This window comes from Amphibalanus amphitrite, unplaced genomic scaffold, assembly GCF_019059575.1.
Source record: "Amphibalanus amphitrite isolate SeventyFive unplaced genomic scaffold, NRLGWU_Aamphi_draft 001481F_arrow, whole genome shotgun sequence".
In the NCBI taxonomy this organism is placed as follows: Eukaryota; Metazoa; Arthropoda; class Thecostraca; order Balanomorpha; family Balanidae; genus Amphibalanus; species Amphibalanus amphitrite.
This window is the reverse complement of record NW_024882974.1, coordinates 42,609-64,279: the sequence shown is the minus strand read 5'-3', so window position 1 is coordinate 64,279 and position 21,671 is coordinate 42,609. Positions and strand designations below refer to the sequence as shown.

The 21,671-nt window shown below is 49.3% G+C and overlaps 1 protein-coding gene across 2 annotated transcripts in view; it reads left to right on the top strand.

Annotated features, from left to right (window-relative positions):
- Positions 1–21,435, top strand: part of LOC122373346 (protein couch potato-like) — a 37,271-nt gene extending 15,836 nt beyond the window's left edge. Inside the window, exons 2-8 of one of the 2 annotated variants that reach the window (XM_043351311.1) lie at positions 7,851–7,928; positions 8,302–8,418; positions 9,790–9,931; positions 14,204–14,340; positions 17,123–17,292; positions 17,641–17,819; positions 18,535–21,435. In XM_043351311.1, coding sequence (XP_043207246.1) covers positions 7,851–7,928; positions 8,302–8,418; positions 9,790–9,931; positions 14,204–14,340; positions 17,123–17,292; positions 17,641–17,819; positions 18,535–18,548 — 837 coding nt within the window. In that variant the 3' untranslated portion in view covers positions 18,549–21,435. The remainder of the gene's footprint in view (positions 1–7,850; positions 7,929–8,301; positions 8,419–9,789; positions 9,932–14,203; positions 14,341–17,122; positions 17,293–17,640; positions 17,820–18,534) is intronic. The other variant, XM_043351312.1, reaches the window with a different exon arrangement.
- The last annotated feature ends 236 nt before the right edge of the window (positions 21,436–21,671 follow it).

The window sequence follows — 21,671 nt, the reverse complement described above, 5'->3', positions numbered from 1 at the left end:
TCAGTGCTCACACCCTCAAAAAATGCTCCCTGACGAAAAAAAAAATAGCACCGCGTATATGCCAGCATCTTCAGATAAAATCTCATCATCACCTTTACTGTGCCTGAGAGGTAGCGTGCGTCTGACCTATGACCTTTGACCTCTGACCCGTGTGTGCCGGGGCAGAAGGCGTGTCGCCAGGTGCACGTGTCGGTCGCGGTCTCCGTGCCAGCTCTCTTCATGCCGCTTCGGTGCAGCTGGCTGCCCAAGCCTGACCGCTCGCTAAGCTCCAGGGGGCAAGCCAGCTCGTGTGTTCAGCCTGGGGGCTACAAACGGAGCAGTTATCACTGTAAAAAAAACTTACAAGCCCCTCGTAGAGGAATTCTCAGCGCAAAAATAACATTGCAGGAGCGTGTAAATTTGGCTAATTTTAGGCTAGTTGCCGAGTAACAAGCTTGTTCGACAAGGCTGTGCCTCGTATGCATACGACCACCGTGCTCCACCTAGTTTGACAACACGCACGTAAATAAGGTGGGTAGTGCGTCTACTAGGTGTCATAATAGCCCCTGCCTGGTAAGGTAACTAGCCACTGCCTACTAATCCATACCCAGTAATTGTACTAGCCCCCAAGGCTAGTAGTGGTACTAGCTCAAGGCCAGTAGTGGCACTAGTTAACTAGTACCACTACTGGTCTTCGGGGTCGAGGTGCACTGGGTTGACGGAATTCCGTCGACGGAATTCCGTCAACCAGTGCCCCCGACTCTCGACCGCCACCCGCAAGTAAACAGACTAAGTAGCGCTGCAGCACATTTATTCGGGCACGGGAACGAGAACGAGAACAATAACAACGCCAGGACAATAACTATAACTTTAACAACAACAACAACAACAACAACAACAACAACAACAACAACAACAACTAACTGAATAATTTGCAATCAGGTTTCTTAAATAACCACCATCAAACATTTGTGATTTTTCATTAGCTCTGCACCGGCAGCAGTCGCGGGGTGAAGGTAGGCCAGGCCACATGGCCCCATTCTTTTATACCAGAGAAGTCTGTAATGGGTGAAAAACGAATATCAACATTATTATTATCATAAGGCATACCAATCTGGAAAATGATTAAATTAAAGTTGAAGAAAGTGATATATTCCTGCCACAAGCTAGCTTAAGTCCCAAACATATAGCTATTCTGACTTGGATAGACGATAACGGCGCACTTCTGCCAACGACGGGCAACATTATGCGATACTATACATCTTCTAAGAAGCTCAACAACATAATAACTTTTGTTTACAAATGGACAACCTTTTTGTTGAGCACACAGCAAATGATACAAGATGCCTCACCTTCAATCAAGCCAAAGAGCAGTTGGGCAGACACACACAGTAATGGCGACGCAACACAAAATGGACGCCGGCTCCCGGATGCGGGGGGGGGGGACTCCTTCTGAAAGCAGCCACAGACTCCTAGGTTGTAACATGCGACGAGGATAGCTATGAGGCACATCCTCATAGCCATCCGAAGCCGCTGACCACGCAAGCTTGCCAGCACGTTTATCAGCTGCAGGCGTTCGTCACAACAAGCGGGGTTGCACGCAAGGTTATCCGTTTAGAAGGTGCCAGCCGGGGCCTCGTCAGCTGAGCTAATAGCAAAATGACCTGATTGGGGGACACGCCAAAAACTGGCCGAGAACAAGCCAACGGCGGGTAACACTGTGAGGCTGTGCGTAGTTCATTAACACTGCGCAAAATTAGGTTCCTGAACATGCTCTCGCTCGTAGGCATTTGTTCCACAAAGGGCATTGTTAACGTGCATGGCTCTGACTACTAATGTCCATATATGTTGTAACGAGGTGCAAGGGAGGCACTCGTAAAAAATGCCTTATTTCAAAATTAGCTAGTGAATTTTTTTTACAGTAGGCTGCTTGTGAGGGTTTGTGAGTGCTGAGCAATGAGCACCAGCTTAATGGGGCATTGATGATGTTGTTTGTGCACTAGGTTCTGGTGCAGTTATTAGTGGTATAAACCAGGTAACAGAAACTTGATCCACTTCAATTCGCTTTTCGAAATAGCCGAGCTGCAATAGTTGTCCTCCATAACATTGGTTGCTAATGGCAGGAAATTCAGCTGCAACCAATTCGCCGTTTATCTAATAAGCTTCCTCATGACCGGCTGATCGGTAGCGGCGACTCGATACATAACCGCCCATGTCCGACCTGTGGCACGGTCTGCTCCGGAAATGAGCCGGACGATGTGACGCGCGCGTGACTACATCAGCCGAGCATTCTTCCCCCGTCACACGCTGATGGATGGGGTCGAGCAGCGCTGATTGTACGCCAGTGCCGGGCTGGAGGGGCAGTCCAGCAGCCTAGCAACCGCATGCGGGAGCCGTGCAGCACCCGTCAGCCGCCGTCGCGGCTAGGCTGCGGTCGCTATAACAAAGACAAACCATCCTGTGTTGGCGGCCGTTGCTGCGTTACGCAGCCCCAAAGGTGGTCATTGCGTCAACCCATTCATTGTCACCCCATTCATTTCATTCGGCGTATTGGTGTCATCATTTCTGGCACCGCAGGACATCCAAGCTAAAGCACTGCTCGTGTTGCGTATCCCATCAGAACCGCTCCTCCTATGCGATGACACTACCTCATTCTGCCCGCGGCGGCAGCTCGGAAGCTCAACGCCCTTTGATGGCTCGTCCTGGGCCTCTGGGCACCACTTAGTTCACAAGCCGCCTTGTTTGTGAGACAGGATCAAAGTAGCAGCGAAGTACCTTGCACCCTGGAGGGTCAGCAGTTGCCTTTTGCTTGAGATGTTCTGGAGTTTCGCAGGCCATTGTGGCTGCAATTGCTTTTGTACGAGAAAGCGCACGGGAATTCGGTTTGATGTGCTTATTCTGCGTTTGCTGTTGGGTATCAAATATTGCGATTTCAGCTGGACACCAACGCTGAAATCTGATAGATGTTGTCTCAATCCCATTACAGCTCCACGGAAAAATAGGTGCACATTTAGGAACGAATGTATACTATATTTGACACTATTCTTTTATTCTTCAGCTGACAATTCCTCCTGCTAGGTACAAATAAAATAAATGAATTGGTAGTATTATAATGGGATAAACAATGGAAACTATTTTGAATTATATTCTTTAGAAAATAGTTCCCATTGTTTATTCCATTATAACACTACTTGTCCGAAGCTCTTATCAAATGAATTAGTCTTTTAACAACGGTAGCCGTGAAACTGAATTTCGCAAATGTGGACATTCCGTGGTTCTTTATTGTGTTGTATAACAATGTGAAATAAAACAAACAAAAACATTATCAGAAAACATCGCTCGTTGCTTTTGGCCTGCCACCACCTAGGAGCTCTTTTCCATCCTGTTCGCCACTCTCGTCCTGACGCGTACCATCCAACTGGTACAAAAACTACCCAGTTACAACCCAGAAAACTGGAGGGCGCAACAGAAAGCGGCGGTTCCGTTTTCGCTCGCGTGCGTCTCATTTTTATGGAGTTCTCTTTGACAGTGGCGAGCGCCGAACCGAAACTGAGGAGGCAGCGCACCACGACAGAGTTTCTCTTGAGTTACAAACTCCATGTGCACTGAAAAGTCTCCCAGCAAGCATGGTTCAGCGTGTAAGCCCGATTGACGCTGACACTTTTGCGAAAAATAATTTGATAGGTAATGAAATTATTGATAATACCTAATGAAAAAACGAATGCATAAGAAGAACATGTTTTGGAAATAAATGCACTAAATCCACGTAATTCCTCTACATATTTTCTTCCAAAGCAGTTATATACTAAGCATTATTGTCAACGTGAATTATGTGAATGAATACTTGCTTGACACCCGTGACATGCTATTTTCAAGTCTTTCAAGCAACAGTGGATACAGGAGCCCACCCAAAACCCCAACAATTACTTGAACCGGTCGCCTCGGTACAGATTACAGTCGGTAGTTTGTAACCACAAATAGCCAACGGGACTCCGCTACTGTACGGGGCAGGTGCCGCATTCATACTTCAGTCACCCACCCGTGTCACCAGCTTCACCTGCTCCCCTCCCCGCTCCCCTCCCCTCTCCCCTGGGGTCGTTTCGAGTCGGTGCCGGGCTGACGATTGGCCTCTAACCGTTGGACGCAGCCAGGCTTACAGGCGTCTCCATGGATCATGAAGTGATCCGAACTGAGACGTGATCATCGCGCCATTATACCCTGATATGCTACTGTGCGCATCGGAGGGTTACATTATGTAGACGCCAGCGCCCATTGGACCCGTTTGACGCATTATTTCATTTTCTTCCGATTTTTATTTTTATACCGGATAATGGCGTGATACATACATCGAGGCTTATTTACAGAGGGTTAGATCATAAATGGACTGAAAAAGTTGTATTTCCATGCATCAGCATTTCCGTTATTTGGAACGGCGTTTGTAAATTCACATATTGTCGTTCTCTTTTAAGTACTTTTATAATTGTTCCTTATCTTAGCACGTCGGCTAATTAAGCACCCTACTAAAAACTCCTCACTTCCTCTCGCCAAAAGTAAAACGTCCAGTTAACCACATCCTATCGTGGCCGTGGCTGCCGTCGGCAGCTGCTGGTCCTCTTAGTAACGAGCTGGCCCCACCTGCCGGTCGGGCTGTCGGCCGCTGTCCGGCCGCCGGGCAGGATGTCCTGTTTCCTGGGAAGGGCAGGGAGGGGAGGGAGTCGGAGGAATCAGCGACGATGGCAGCTCGCCTCAGGACTGCCGATGCCAGGTGCTGGTGACTGCTGAACTGTGAGGGCCGGCAGGTGGTGGTGATATGACAGGCTTGGTGCATTGTGTGATCATAGTTATTTATTTGAATCTAGCATTGCGGCTACCTATAAGCGGATTTGGAACTTCAGGTGAACTTTCTGAAGAGTCGCGCTAAATGAGTGACTTTATGAAGATGTTTGATGTCGTCATTATATGCTTTTTCTACCCGAACAGATATCGTAAATAATTTTCAAAAAGTATCTCGGATGTTACTCGCTCCGCTGCGTCTCTGCCATTCCATTTGTCTCCGTGCCTGCCGTGCGTCTCCGTCCAGTCAATCTGACCGCGCTCGCACGTCATCACCCCCCCCCTACCCCCCCCCCGTCGTGACCGGCGGCTCCGACGGCGGCGGCGCGGCGGTGCACCTGGATCCGTCGCTCGCCGCCGCCGGCCGTTGCTACAACAAACCTTTCCAATTATCGACTACACCGGCGTTGCTATGGAGGCCATGTTTTGGCGATTCGGTCGATGACCAAACGCCGGGCCACGTGGACTTTTTGGGATCGAAACGCGAAATTCCGCGTCGGTTGGTGATCATTAGGGGGTGCACGGTGCGTGGGAAGGGGCGTCAATTGAAAGCAGCAAGCAGAGCGCGCTCCCTGCTCGGTTCTTGCTCGACGGCACCGATCTGGTGGACGGCCTCGGGTAGTGGGGGTTCGAGACAGCATACTGCACTCGGACAAATTGCCATTTCAGAGCGCGCTGGAATGTCGCCTAGTGTTGAGTAAACTGCTAGCAACAATGCTAAATTTCAGTTGTTCTAAAATAAGGACACTGCACCCTTCGTGTGTGTTAGTGGTGTTTGTGATAGTTCGTACCATTGCATTATTTTTATTCTTGTTATTTAGGACATTTTAATTGCTTTGCTTATCGTAAAACTTCCTTTGAAGTAGCACTCGACCAGTTAGGTCGTTAGGGCATACTGCAACCATGCAGGCTTGGAAGGATAAATAATTTGCTTATTTGAAAGAGCGCGGGGTGAGTGAAATGTGTCAACTGAACGGTTTGAAGTGGCAAGCCACTTTAAACTGGTCAGTAGCACTTTCACCTTTGAAAAGAGATAATTTGCAACGGAGCGTTCTTTCCATTTTCATGGTAGCCAACAATGCTGCAATGACATTTCGTCCAACGCAGCATTGACGACAATTCAGCCGCCGTCTAACGTGCCTCCGATGATGTGGAGGCACGACATGCGCGCTGGCATTTCAAACAGTTATGCACGCCCACTGGCGCGACAGTTATACTTCAAAAGAATGTTTTACATACTTTGTCTTATCGATCTAGCGCTTCTTGATTTATGATCGGTGAACAAAGGTCACTCGATGGCTCGGAGTGCAGTGGCCACTGGCCACACGCTCGCATGATGAATGTCGTCATTTTGTTGTGCTGTCCAATTCCAAGAGTCTGGAGGCATGACACTCGTGCTGGGAGCAGCAGGACAGCAGGAGTCGGATGTTTTTCTTTGTCCACCGTTGCGACATGCTGGTTTCGTCGTGATGGTGCTGTTTTTGCGGCACTTCATTGAGATTATTCGTTGATATGGCGTGTGCCCCTGCCGTGTGTTTTTGGTCGGTGCGTGACAAGGGGTCAGTTCGCCCGGGGTTGAAGCGGTGGGTGTCCGGTACGCACCTTATCGTTCTGGCCAACTTCCTCCAAGGAGTTCATTACCGCTAGTTTTCGAGTCCATTGCGGTGCACTGGCCGCAGTTGGTAAAACGCATTAGCCATTCGCGAGTTGTTCAAAAGCATTACCAACGATAATTGGTCAGCAGGGACCCCTGCGCTTATTTTCCATTGGCACTTTTCAGAATTTGCCGACATAAAGCATGCCAAGTGTGAACGAAATGCACGACAGATCCATAGCGCTTTTGCACGGCCCTTGCCGTCTTGATTCTTGAATGCACCGTATTGTCAAACAAACAGTATGTAACGATCGGATATTTTTTTACCAGGCGAATAGTTACATTTAATTTTTACTACATTCAGTGAGAAATAAGTAAATTATTTATATATGAGGCAAGCGACGGTTTGCTGTCGAGGCTCGCTGTCGCTCGCTGTCGAGCTATTAAAAGATATTTGCTGTAAGCCATTCTCTCTTCATTGCTTATCTCTTTTGAATACAAGATTTAGGTTCGCCGTCACCAAGGCCATGTCTATATCTTGGTTGTTGCCAGAAGACCTCACATGACGAATGTTCAGTCTGCTGACCTCAATTAAGTCTTGAACGCGTCATTTTCTGGGTCTGCACGGTGCATACGGCGTGCACATTGCACGCTGCACTGCATGGTTACCGTGCTGCAATGTCGGCCACCGACCTCGAAACCCAACCACCTCTAGTCCAGAAATTCAGCGCTGGAACGCCGTGGCAGAACTATATCGTCCAGCCATCCAGAGCAGCAGCACTTTGTCAAGTCAATCTCCAGCAAAATCACACCGGATTGGGCCACTCTCGCTGCGCTCCAGACACGCACAGCAGCGACCCGTGCAGCGACCCGCGATCGCGGCCAGTAGCGGCACGTGCCGGCCGCACGAGTTGGCACGTGGCGTCACGTGCGGCGTGCTCCGCGGGTGAGATTCAGTCGCCTTCCCTCTGGGACAGTTGGGCGCCGGCCGGACTGGCCGTGCCGGCTTCGAGGCCGCCATGAGTGAGGCATCAATGCGAAGAATGTTCTGTCGGATATCCTTGATGCGGTATTTATTAGATTTTGTGCTAGCTTCCATGTCATCATTGAAGGTCCAACAAGACGACAGCTCCGTACGATACACGGACAAACGCAATTCTGAGCTGTTGGGACAGATATATCACCTTGATTGACTCTTATGAAGTAATGACTAATGACCCGATGGGTGGTCATTCTTTTATTTTTTATCACATACCTGCGTGCCTATTTTGCTTTAGATAATAAACAACTTAAGCTGATATCAGATGAAAGACGATATATGGTCTTTCATCTGATATGACATATATGTCATCAGAGACATATATGTCATATGGACTTCCGTCCGCCTCCCTCTCAGTGCGAACCGATAGACCGATTGTTGACCCCGTCACCTCTTCTTCGACAGGTGCGGACACTGTTTGTTTCCGGCCTTCCGATGGACGCAAAACCCAGAGAGCTCTATCTCCTCTTCAGAGAATATGAGGTAAGCAGTGTACTATTTGTTATGCATTTTTGTACTGCCTTGTCACATAGGAAGCGCGTACTAAGGCATACATATATTTGAAATAATGCTTATTACCTCTAGGTACCTGTGTGTTCACTTCGTCTTGCTTATCAGTACAAATAAAATTATATTTAGAATTATATTTATCAATGAAAATGATACTTTTGTAGTTCATTTATGCATGTAAGACTAGTTAAGACTCACGAATTCGCTTTAGATGCAGACAGTCACAGTTTCTGTGATGCTGAAAATCGACCCACAACTCTGCAGTCCAAGCCTGTGCGTTTCTTCTGCTTGTTGCTACTCCTCACGGAGGTCGCTCCCGGCTTCAATTAGCTCTCGAACTTTGCAGGGATATGAGAGCTCGCTGCTCAAAATCACTAGCAAGAACGGCAAGACGTCGTCTCCAGTCGGCTTTGTCACATTTAACACCAGGAATGAGGCGGAGGCGGCCAAAAATAGAGCACAGGTGAGTCCGGCAGCCTGGGGAGCTTAGCAACGCTGGAGGGTGTTTTTCTGCATACCGAGCTGGTATCCTTTTAGTATATTGTTTCGGACCTTGTTGACATAACATGTGTACACATCAGTTTCTATATGGGCCCACAGGCAGAATAATCAGTCGATAATTGGATAGGACCTGAGCTGCAAACATTGCGGGTAAATGAGTGCGTGTATTTGCCTCGACAACAAGTTGCCTTATTATAGTCAGTGGGTACTGCTACCATGTGCCTGCATTCTGGGTTATATTGGAGCTCCTTGACGAATATTTAACACGATTTGCGATTGAAAAACGTAGCTGACGTCACAAAATGGAAATAATAGTCCAAGACACCGAAAACGAATAAAATCAATTCAAATGTTGATGTTCAAGTAATCCACCACTTATATGTGCAGTCATTGATACATCATCACGTAAAAATTAAACGTTTTGGTCCCTAGCACTGCAGTTGCACGCTGAATATTTATAGTTGTGTGACACTGGCAGTAACATTTGGATTCTTCCTCCAGTTTACATTTAGGCTGTTAAAATGATGTCAACGAATAAGTACTTCTCACAACACTATTGCAAAAATAGTTCGCTTTCGTGGACACGCATATTTCGCATTTTGCTTTACATTGTCATGGAAGTAGCTAAAATGCTTAAGTAGTTATTTGTTAACTCGTATAATTGCAAATGGATTTGTCCACACGTTATCTTAACGTATATTTGAGACATTTTGGCAGGGGTTATGTTCGACATGTGATCCCAGGACTTTCAATTAACACGACTATCAAACGGCAGAGCTAACTCTTAGTACTGGCTCGTCGTTCCCCGCAGAGCGTCAGCCTCAGATGACCAAAAACAGACGGTGTGCCCATGTAGAGTGCCCGACATGCGGGCTCAGACGCAGGTAACGCACAGGTTTCGGGCGTTCGGCCACTCACGTGTCGTGCCGATCTTGAAAGGCATGGCGACAACCCACTGTCTCACGAGTTTATCACCTCACTGAAGAGAGGCGGTTCTGACGTACTCACTATTTCACTCTCACCGTGTGTACGCGTGTGACGAGCGTCGGTTCTCCCCAGCCTCCCTCTTCCTCTCTGTTTCTCTCTCCCGTTTCTCTGAGGCACGCACTCATGAACCCGGCAGCTGAGAGTAGTCCGTCCTTCGGCCCCTAGTTCTCCTATCGGATCCGTCTGACCGTCCGCACTTAGTCTGTCTTCAGCCCAGCCTGTGCAATGTGGATACTCTGTATAACTCGAATCACGCCACCTGTCGGGACCCACGCCACCACTGCCTGCCGCGGCGCCCAGTAGATGGCAGCACCGTCACCGTGCCACCGTCTGTGTCCTCCGGCAGGGGGCTCGCTTCGACCCCGACCTGCCGCAGACCATACGGCTGGAGTTTGCCAAGAGCAACACCAAAGTCAGCAAGCCAAAGCAGCAGGTGTCGGCGGCAGCACCGCACCCAGCACTGATGCACCCCGCCTTCTCACACGGCCGTAAGTACTGAAACTCACAGCCAGGAACTCACCAGAGCTCGTTTGAGCGGCATACTGTCACCAGGGGCTTTTTGCTGTCCCTTTCTGATGCTGGCTGAAGCGCATACTGAGGTTACATAAGGCGCAAGGTTTTGATTTAAAACAGCAAATTAGAAGAGTGAGTTATGGACGGCTTTGTCAATTAAATTTTAGCTCATTTAGCAATTGCTGTGTTTTTTAGAGACTACGTAGCGATTTTCCCGTACCTATATTCAAACTTTGAAATGATAACCTATGAGCTGAAATGTGAGTTCCTCTGCTTCTCAAACCTCGGATGTGCGTACAAATTACAAAGTCGCAAGACATGACTCATGACTGGGCAAAAACTATTCACATGCGTGTGCGTTTGTGGGCGGTGAGGCTATGCCCACACATGGTAAATATTACTGGCTTATCCTACCGATACCATCCAATCACATTAGCCGCATTACTAAGGCATATAGTGCCTACTGGGAATGGGCCGATGGCTGCAGCGGGCGCTTTGGTGGATTCGCCGTGATCCGCCATGTTTTCATAGGGCCCATGGGAAGGATAATATGCGACCTAGAAGCATGGACCTTGATGCAATTCTTGGAACTAGGATATCACCACCCAATGGGCGCATTCTGACCATAGCGATCACTGGGTAATCATGACGTAATTGCCATGCAGCAGCAGCGTGATAGCCTGTTTTTTCCTCTGCCATACCTCCATTGCCGCTTCCCTCACGGAACAGTTTGCAATGTTGTCTGCTATGATGTCCATACGAGGCATTTCTTTTTGCGACAGCTGACACTTTTTTGTGTCACGCTCATCATCAGTGCAGACCTCTTATATCCTATATTCTGCTTGATCAACTCAACAACGAAATAGTTACTATCTATTCCACCCGTACGGACCCATGTGCTCAATGCCCTGGGTTGAGCTCGTTTCCGTGCGCGACCTCGTCATTTGCCAATATCATGTCGATGTGACCATGTCGACCTGCGTCGTAAACGGCGGAACGACATCCCGCCACGGGCTCACGTCACGTCCCCAGCGGTGACCGTCGGGCCGACTGGACGGCTGGCTCGTCGCCGGCGTTCCACTGTAGGCCCGCCGGCTCTGGGAACCCGACAGTGAGGGCTGGTCGTTAGGCCGACGGTACGCCGAATTCACTCATCGTCGGCGGCGACGGTCGGCGATGACCGATATGTGACGACGGGGCAGTGGCGGGGCATATCCAGGGGAATTGAAGGTCGTTGATAGGTCAGGACAGGGAGCAGGTTAATGTTGATCCTTGATTACGTGGTGGTCATTGTGAGGCAGTGATGACAAAATTGGGAGTAATGAATTAGCGTGTCTGATGTATAAAAAAGAAACAATATGCTCACGAATGCCATACGTTCTTCATGTTTTTAAAGTTTGCTGGCTTCTGAACAAAGTGTAATAAATTATTATAGAAAATATTATTGATTTGCTTTATAAGGCATGAGCTCATTTTTCTAGACTATCAAACGTGCTAATATTTTCTAAATAGATATGCTGTCAACTAACGCGTCAATGACAGAGCTCCGAAGCTGGATTAGCGGCAGTAGCCGGGCGGTTCATTATGGCCGCGGACACGGCTCAGACGCGGTCTGTCGCCTGTCCACCGAACCAGTGTCGCCTTCCGTCGGACACGGCGCGACCCTAACGAGTACCGGCGCCCATGTCAAATCAAACGAAAATCTATCGATTATTTATCCGTCAGACACAGATAAATGAGGGATAGCGCGGCCGCTGAATTACGGATGAAGCCACATGCATGGAACATCGACGCTGCCGTCGTTGCCGGTGTTTCGTGATGACCTGCAGGCGACCGCCTAGCGTCGTCGGCGACGACGAACGGCCATAGGCCGGTGCTTCGTGAATCATGAACACGGTGACGAAGAGCGTCGGCACGAAGCGAACTAAGCACACTCAATAATTCAGAGCGGCGCGCCGCGCGCCGGTCGATCAGCCGTGTCCGGCTATGAATGCCGCCCTGATGAATTACGCCAAATTGGCGCGAGCCGCGCTCAACACTTCGGCGCGGCGCGCCCACCGCGGCGGACGCGCCGCGGGAGGCGGACGTTATTGCTGGCCAACTTTTGTGCCGACGCATGCCAGTGTGTCCGCGGGGCGCCAAAATTTATAAGGTGAAGACAAAGCACCGTCGGTGAAAGAATGAGACTAAATGGGCACTGGTTGGTTGAAGGTTGGAGCATTTTTGCAATGTTTGCAGTTTGCACGCTGCTACCGAGTGCACTGAATTATTAAATTATGCAACGTAGGGTGGGCCGGAATGGTATGACGCTCATTCATTTCATTTTGGAGATTTGTCGAATATTATATATTTATGACTTTTGTGATATGCTCAGGAATCGTTCTACAGTATGCGCTCTGCATTTTGTATACTAGATTGCCGTAGCCATACCTTCCATGTTCCCTGATCATGTTATCAATATATTGCCATAGTTCCTTTATTTCATGACACTAAGTCGTTGCGTTGGATTGGCGTTGAATCGTTTTGCATTGTTCGGGTGACTGTCGTTCGTTTATATCCATTCCTCTCCCCCCTCTTCTCTAAAAAACCATGCGGAGCGACAACTGATGTCTTGCGGTACAGCATAACTGCAGGCGTCTCGCAAGTTAATGGCTCTCTTCATAGATGGCGCTGCGAGAAGCGCCTGTAGGTATGCTGTACCGCAAGACATTACGTTCCGTTTCATTGCTTTCCGAGCGAGCTGAATGATGGCAACGGGCGGGGGACAATGGAAAAAGCACGATATGTAATAGCAGGCGGCATGCGTAGGTAAATGTTTGAGCTTTTTTAATAGACCAAGTCCGTTAACATTATAACAACTAAAACAGTACATACCTACCTACTGCCTGTTGGTCCCGCTGGTGAGACATGTGTGACCTGTGACTACTGAGCCGTCAGTTGGAACTTGTCAGTTGGAGCCGTCAGACTTTGGAACAACTTTGACATTGTAAGAGTAAAATTGACAAGTGTTGGTTGCTGGATACGCAACAGTAATTTAATTGCTCTGTCGGAACAGGTTCGTGTTTCATGAGGATGATATACTCATCCACATGCGATCTAGGTTTTCTGCGGTCACCAACTGCTGCTTGTTGGAGGTCCTTTGAACTGAGCTGCTTTGCGATTCTTCTTGATGTTCCCATCTTTTATAAGATGTTATATAAGTAGCCTGTGTGTAAAATTGCAACCGCTGACGGAAGCCTTACATTTTCGGTGTTTGCTTCTCAAGCTGCTATTTTTTTTGCGTCACAGGCAGCCGACGCATCATCAGACCGCGAATCACATCTGGTCGATGTCCGGCGAATTTGTGCCGCCTGGCCGGCGTTGTCATGGCGACGGGGTGTGTTGAGCCACTCATTACACGCCGGGATATATGGATAAGACATTTCCGAAGGAAATGCGAGTATGTATGATGTATACAGCTCGTTTGGATGATGGACCTTCGCATGTACGACGGCAAGTAATCGCCACAGGGGAAATTGGAGCCCGTTAGGCGAGGCTCTCTATAGGGTTCGGCGCAGTGATGGCTGCTTGGGCCAGGTCGGAGACTTGGGTTTCCGCTCAGGGTACGTGCATCGAAAGGTCGCCTGAAGGCCACTCGCTATCGAAACGGCCTAAAGTCGAGCTCCCTGCCGGATGGGTATGTCTGGTTCATTGTTTGGTATCGACTGGTTCGATTCAGTCGGGATTAATCAGCCGGCTGCCGGCTCCCGGAATCACACGAGGATCGATGGGGCCCGATGCTCTATTACGCATTTGGGGTAGATGAATCTGGATGCTTCCGCTAGGTTTTGTTAAGTGTTCCGGGAACTAATGTCATGACCTCACTAAAACGTTTGAACGTTTCGCTTCGTACCGGCGATAAGCTGTCTAAGCGGAAATTGGGGACGAATTCAAACGTACTCCATTTCCTAGCTTTGATCATCTTCGATTTTATCAATTCAAAGAAGCGTCGACGTCTTTTTTTATATGCATAGAGCATATTTTAGATGATGATTGTTGTATGCACTTTTGACTTATCAAATGAATACTCACCTGCTCTTTGGGCTTTGATTGGACTCCCTCTTCCTCGCTAATCGTTTTACTCGTCTTTTCATGCAGTCTGAAACCACCACTTCACCACCCAGGTGCTGCGACCTTTCAAATGCCCCTGTCGACCCCGTCAGCCCCGCTCTCGTCCCTCCCCTGACCACCCTCTCTCGTTTCGACAGAGGTGGGCGGCTTCTACGGACCGGGCGCCGACATGTGGCACCACCACCAGGCGGCGGCGGCGGCGCTGGCCTACGGGCCCGACTCGCTGCACCACCCGCACCTGCTGCACCCGGCTCTGCACGCGGCTCAGGTTCCGGTGCGTGCCGCCTCCGGCTCCTTTCTCTGACTGACGCCCGGCGGCGCCAGCGGCGCCAGCGGCGGCGGCGGCGGCGGCGCCAGGCTGGCTGTCGTCCCGCCGGATCATGTCAGTGATAGCCGGCGAGCGGCACACACACCGCTGCCGCTGCTGAGCTGTCTGAGCACGGGGCGACGGCCGCAGGGCTCCCGACACTCACTGGCTGGACTGTGGTGTCCGAGCTCAGAGGCACAGCTGACGTCACAACCGTCACAAACGTCACAGTTGTCAATTGTAGATGTGTGACACTTTCTGGTCACGGAGAGTGATGTCACCACCGTCACTTCGTCACGCAGATTATCAGTGGACGCCCTCACTTGTAGTCTGTAGAGTCACATTCCCCTACACTCATGGTTTGATCACCAGTAGTTGTAATGGTGTTGCCATCACTTACACTTATCAGCTGCCTTCTAAATTCATCAAGTTCCTGTATATGTTGCTCCTCCCGCACCTGTTTGTGTTTATTGTACCTAGTTACTCACTATGATGATGCACCAAAGCTGTTTCGCGCGATAGCCGCACGCGTTTCAATCACACCCACTGTACATAGATACGACACTGAAGTGATGCTGTGTTGAAAACCACATGGTAATGAAAATGTATGCATATAATGCAATTATGGCTGACTACCGATTGGATTTGTGACGCTATCCGCCATACCAATTGGTCACACTGTCGACATTGCTACTCGGCTTTTCAGGAAAATACGAATACCAAAGGATAGTGCTGTCCGGAGCTGAATTAATTTTTCTTTCAGTGCATAACTTATCTTATTTTATATATTTTATATCTTACATGAAGGAGTGATAAGTGCATGTGCCATCCAGCCAAGTTTACATTTTTGTGGGCTTATGAAACAACTCCAACATGTATTGCGCTATATTGGTAATTCATATAGCACTATGCTGCATAGTGATCTACTTCCATTTCCTACTCAACTCACCATTACTTGTCTTGGAATATGAGGAAGAAGTAGGATGGAAAGCGCAAATGATGTTACATCAGGTACAAATTAATAGCAAGATAGTATTGCTTTTCCCTGTCGCTCTGTCCCTCCGTGTATCACGGTCCCTCTCTTCCTTTGTCCACCGACCGTCGTCCACCGTCCACCGTCCACCATCCACCGTCCACCGCCTACCGTCCACCGCCCCAGCGCCGGTCACCCCTAGCCCGTTGAAGTATTGATCGCGGCACACCTGGCTGCAGCCAACAACGGCTCAAACTGTTTTGACTGCGCTGGCTAGCCCGTGAAACTCGGTTTCCAGAAATGATGCAGGTCTCAGACAGCAAAGAGTGCTTGTCAGTCGATTTTGGGTAGCGTATGCAAGAACCTTTTTTGTCCTAATGCGATGCTTCAAGAAGCAATGTTCCATGGTCATTGTTGGCAAAAAATCCATATAAGTTATGTTTTGAAGTAACTACGGAAAAGTCGCGAATCTTTCTCCCATGAAATGAAAGCAAATGTAAATGTGTCATTCGAGACGCCCAAAGAACGAACATATATTCGCAATACTAACAAGATCGTTACGAAGATCGTTACGTCTCTTGCGCCGTGCTCGTAAACGTATCTGGCTGACTATCAGCTATTGTATCCCAATTATGAGTAGTTACGCACGCTATCAACTTTCGCTACCTTAGATTCTTGCCGAACAAGACTAATTTTCTGGCACAGCGTCGCACCGATTTTCTTGCATAATTTTGAGCACCTTTGGTTAAATTCATTGTCACATCATTACCTTATTTGATTATTTTTGTTTTCTGCATTTTTCTGCTATTGGTGGCTTGTAGGTGAGGTTCCATTAAATGTTACATCACTGATGAGTATATACCGCCGCTGGCGCTGGCTGGCGCTGCTCAATACAACGATAGACAGTGGCAAAGATAATGCCTTTATCTAAATCCAAACGCAATAATAACATGAGTTTGCAATAGCTATGGCAAATATGATGATTATCCAAATCTAAATGCATCAGAAAAACGGGACAATGAATGCAATAGTTTCATTATACCTACCCACAGACTTGGCCGGCTAGTACGCGATTGCAAAGTAGCGTAACATTCTTTATTGTTGTGGTACCGAAACGCATTTGATGTCTCCTGCCATTTGTTCATAACCCGCCATTGTTATCATGTTTGCAGTAAAAGTTCATAGGACACGCAACCCTCTCAATTAAATGCCACTTTTTAGAAACATCCTCATAAGCTGTGCATTGAACGTTTGAATAAAGTCACATCATTAGACATTGCTCCCAAGTCCATCCAAGTTCGCAACGTACATATTTCCCTTCGTCGAATGCGTATTACGTATCTTACTATTGTCACGTTGCATTCTATTTCGCTTGTAACAACCGAGTCTTTATGAGGATACGCCACTTGGCTAAAAACAATTGCATTTTGCTCTGCAATGTACCATGCTTGTTGTGTTCTTGTGTAGCTTTGCGTCACTTTTCGTGACTAGATTATCTAAGTGATCGTAACTTGTGACCTCGTGTAATCCTACATGATGGCCAGTTTCTTTGTGGTTTCGTTGCAATGGTTTAGTTCTCTTTTGTAAGTTGGTTTATGCTTTGTGTTTTAGCAGCATTTGCTGTCGCTTGCTTTATTCTAACGTAAACGTGCAACATGTCCTTGCCAATATCTCTCCCACTTGAAAATTTTGTTTGCCGTCGTTGTGAACCTTGGCTGACCTGTGTGACCCTTAGTGGCCTACTATGGCCCTTAGTGACCGTGTGTTCCTCGACAGGCCCACCTGCAGCTCTCCAATCTGAACACGGTCGGCTCTCTTCCGCTGATGTCTCACGGCGGCCTGGGATCGCCCACCTCTGTGGCCGGCAACACTCCCTGCTCCACGCTGTTTGTGGCCAACATCGGCCAGAACGTCACTGAGCAGGACCTCAAGGAGATTTTCGGCAGGTGCGACCGCCGGCCGTGCCGCGAGGGGGAGCGCCCCAGTGGATGTCACAGTGCAGTAGTCGCGCCCTTTCACTCAGCTATCGCACAGCAGTTGAGGATCACAAACTAACTACTCTGTTCCACAAACTAACGAACTAGCTACCTACTAATGTCTCTTCTGTCACTATCCCGGTGAACGGAGCCGCCCGATAGCGCAGTCAGCGGCGTTTCCATGTCTGACCTCGTACTACCCACCGTAGCAGAACATCACCCTCTGTCGGCGACGCATGAAGTACTAACTGGTGTCGGCGCCACCAGGTGGCAGGCACGCGCACCGTCTAACGCACCGTCTCTCTCCGCCTCTCACAGCCTGCCCGGGTTCACTAGGCTGCGCATGCTCACCAAAGGCGGCTCGCCGGTCTCTTTCGTGGAGTACCAGGACACAAATCACGCTGCCGTTGCCATGGCAATGCTGCAGGGTTTCGTGCTCAGCCCGGAAAGGGGAGGCGTTAGAATTGAATACGCCAAAACCAAAATGGCCGATGGCGGTAAGCGCTCGAGCAGGCGTTTCCGCCACCGAACTTGTCGAGCAGTCCAGAGCGCTGTTCCCGTTGGTTGGTCAGTCTCGAAAAGTGAGCGTTCCCTCACATGAGCAGGAGTCGGCCGGTTTCATCGACACATGCGTTCCTTTCTTCTGCTCGACAGGTCCGGTGGAGGACGCTTTCTCTCACAACTACCTAATTTGCCTGTGACATGTGACCATTGTCTTCCTCCACTGGTTTCACTTTTGCTCTTTTCAGTAGTTTAGCTAAGCTATCCACGTAAGGTGAAGAACGTATTTTCCCCTTCTTGCATAGCTACCACAAACAGTTGATTTCTTGTAAGATCGGAGCATCTCTGAAGAAGTTAGCCCTCAAAAATCATTTTGCAATTGTGTCCTTGTCTTGAAAGATCAAAGTGATCAGTATTTTTGTTAATGATCACATCAGGGTACCTATGACTTGCTGTGCCCTGCTATAGAATATGATCTAACAATCGTCAACTTGTAAGTGAAAGCGTCGCCTAACAGGCCTCAGTGGTAAAGCGATTCTGCATGTTTGAGTGTTTGAGTCGATATTATTTACACGGGCATATAATACTTGATATTATGAGTAATTGAAGCTCCATTATGAGGCTACTATCAGTTGTAGAACTCCCTAATATGTTTGTTGACTCCATGCCCATCAATGACTCGTTACGTGACGCCGCCCCTTCCGTCTGCAGGGATCCAAGACTAAGGATGGACAACATCATGTCGCACTGAGTCAGCCTTCAGCGTCCCTAGGAGATCCCAGCCGGCCGGCCCTGCAGACGCTCTGGGCCGATGGCTGGCTCGGCAGGCAGACCAGGGCCGGTGCTGCTGAGCTGCTGCTGGCCGCTGACGCCGCTGGCGCCGCTGATACAGCTGATGCTGATGCCGCCGATCCTGCTGAAGCTGCTGGTGCCGCTGGCGCTGACTCGATCCGTTGTCGAAGGAAGCAGCAGGGGCGCCAGTAGGGTGTAGGCAATTTTATCCGTCCGTGAACAGCATTCAAGCATATCAACGGCCTTGGACAGTCACAAAATAACCTGTAAATTTATAGAGCGCTGACGGGAGAGGAGTCCCCAGCGTTGACGTGATGCAGATGGCGTGGAGGTCGACCTCCGATAAGTTAGCGTGTTTCTGATCTTTGTGTAACTCAGATAGGCTCATGTATATGCCCTTTGAGCAGCTATTTCCTCCGACATTCCCTTGAGCGGCGAGCAGCGCTGCCTGAGCAGCAGCCGCCGCACGTCCATAGACGGCGGCATTGGATGGCGCAGGAAGTAAACTTTATGTCTATGAATAATCCGTAGGTGTCGCTAGTTCCTCGCTGTTTTTCTCCAGTATGTTAGCTGTTCGGTGTTAGGCCCCTGGCAGGGGCAGGGCATGCTTGTGTGCATGAGGCCGGCTGTTTCCTTCCAGAGGCTCAGTGACGCCCCTCAGGCAGCCTTATAGCGTGGCGGTGCGACTGCTCTCAGCGACACATGTCGGCCGGCCTTGGAAGCAATAGTTACCGACCCTGTCGCCCGGATCCCGCTGGTTGGACTGGCTGTGGTCGCCGGGTCGCCGTCCCGTCCCTGGAGCTCGCTGGGCTGTCCCCGGACCCCAGGTCCACCGGTGGGAAGCGGCAGTGCGCGGTGCGACTCGCTCGCCTTCAGATTCCGTCCATTTTGACTCTGGCAGCAGCTCAACGTTTCGACTGCGGGGGCGGTGCGTGCCGGCCGCCCCTGCTGCCCCGAGGCCGGGCGGCATGCCGGCCCCCCATCGAGGTCTGATGCCTTACTTCTTTGTACCGTCGTTTGGCGCTGCCGGCGCGCGGGCCACCCACCGGATGGATAAGATGGCCAGCACCTTGGCTGCGGAGGCAAAACGCTGGGGAGGGCCGGAACGGGACATATCAATGTATTCCATCCGTGTGTTTGAAGGGGCATGTACAAGAGCGGCTTTCTAGGCCGTGGAATCTCATGAGGGAGCTACAAGAGGTAGCGATGCTTGCAGATTTAAAAATGTCTCGGTTCCCCGGCACCTTAGCATCACCTTTGAAGCGTTCATGGTCTTGTCTTTCAAGCGATGTACTCTTTCAATCCGTGATCTGAAGTCCGAACTCATCCCCATCAAAAAGTGCAGATCAACCTTCTTCCTATCTAGATATCTTTGGTGAACGAGGGCAAAACTGCATTTGGCGTCTCAGAGGTCCGATGTATAAATACTGGCTAGTGTGAGCGTATATAGTGTGACAATTTACCTGGAGGCCTAGTTCTTTGTGTGATAGTGTCTGCTCGGAATATCAGAGGAATCTAACACCGCCGTATCTTTAGACGCTAAATTACAAATTTGTCAATAATGATGTATTATCTCTTCGAATCTCCATATTACCTCTCGGTGTTGTCTTATCAAGCTGTAAAAAACGGCGAATTTAGTTTTAAAACCACCGTGATCAGGTGGTGGAAGTAAATACGGTCCCCACAGCAAACGTGGCCTCTATAGCAGAGTGATTGTGTAGCGCCTTGGCGATGTTGAGGCTCGTGTACATATGAAATACGTGTCGGGTAATTTAAGGTTTCATTGTTCTGATCCGGGACGTTCGTACGTCTTGTCAGCTGCATCCCAAAGAGTTTATGTTGATAGTCATTTGACGGTCGGCCTGCTGGTCTGCCCGGCAGCCGCCCCAGCGTGTTTAGTTTCACTTGTTGATTACACACCGAAATGACAGCCAATTTTGGCTTTATACATATTATTTATTTTCTTAGACAGATGGCGTGATGATATTACCGCCTTGGCGACCTCCCGTGCTGCAGTCTGAAAAGTGCGGTCTAAATTTCAACTACGGCTCTGAGAAGCGATCATAAGATCTGCCGTCTTGTGATCTTTGACAGAATAGTATTGGTGTGAAATTTAGCTTCGATAGACCTTAGGAAACCACCATGACTGCAATCTAGAACCTATGGTTTGTCTGATGCTATGAGACGGTTCTATTGACGTCAGCAGACGCATATTTCGTAGGCTCCCCGGTCATCCTGCACTTGAAGAGCTCAGATTTAGGTCAGGTATTCAGTAGTCACAAGACATGTCACAAGCTGCGAATGTCGCCGCAATGGTCAATAAATGGCATGTCATAAACAGTCATCTGATGGCAGGTTACAGACATGCCGAAATAGCGGGAACTCCCAAAAATCGTGAGGACGGTGTGGCGTGAGACGCTATCGACTCTCCAAACAGTATCGCTCTGCTCAGGCCGCCGTCAATTCATATCGCTCGCGTTTCCGGGCGCGGCCTCACATCCAGCGACCGTCTCTCCTGTCTGCCGCTATCTAAACTGGCGTGTTGTGGGTCGCGTTCGTCCTCTAAAACGTCTGACATCAAGCAGCGGTGTGTGAAGATTGTTATTCGCCGCGCAAATGATACTTTCTCCGTAATCCTCTCCGACCCGTATGTAGTCTCCGTGTTAACTTATTTCGCTGTGTTTAGTGCGTTAGCTAGTCAACGTCTGCCGCGCGCGTGGCGCCGCTTGTGTACAGTAGGCCGTTTGCTGCTAGTGTCGTCCCGGGTCCAACACGTGAGAGAACGCCAAGCCTGAATAAAACTCGGATAAAAAACTTCAACATTGTGTTTGTTGGGTGGGAATGTGGAGTATGGCTCTAAGCTTTAGGGATGGGATGATAATAGGTAAATCTGAGATATAACGTTTTAAGGTTTGACAATTGTCCTTCGACGAAATCTGACAGGGTTCAACCACTGAACTCTATAATGTGGAATGCGCATCGGCCGCCAGATGGTGTCCAACGGTGCCGCCATGTTGCGCAGACCAGGAAGCGGCCGCCGCCTGTGTTGGGGAATA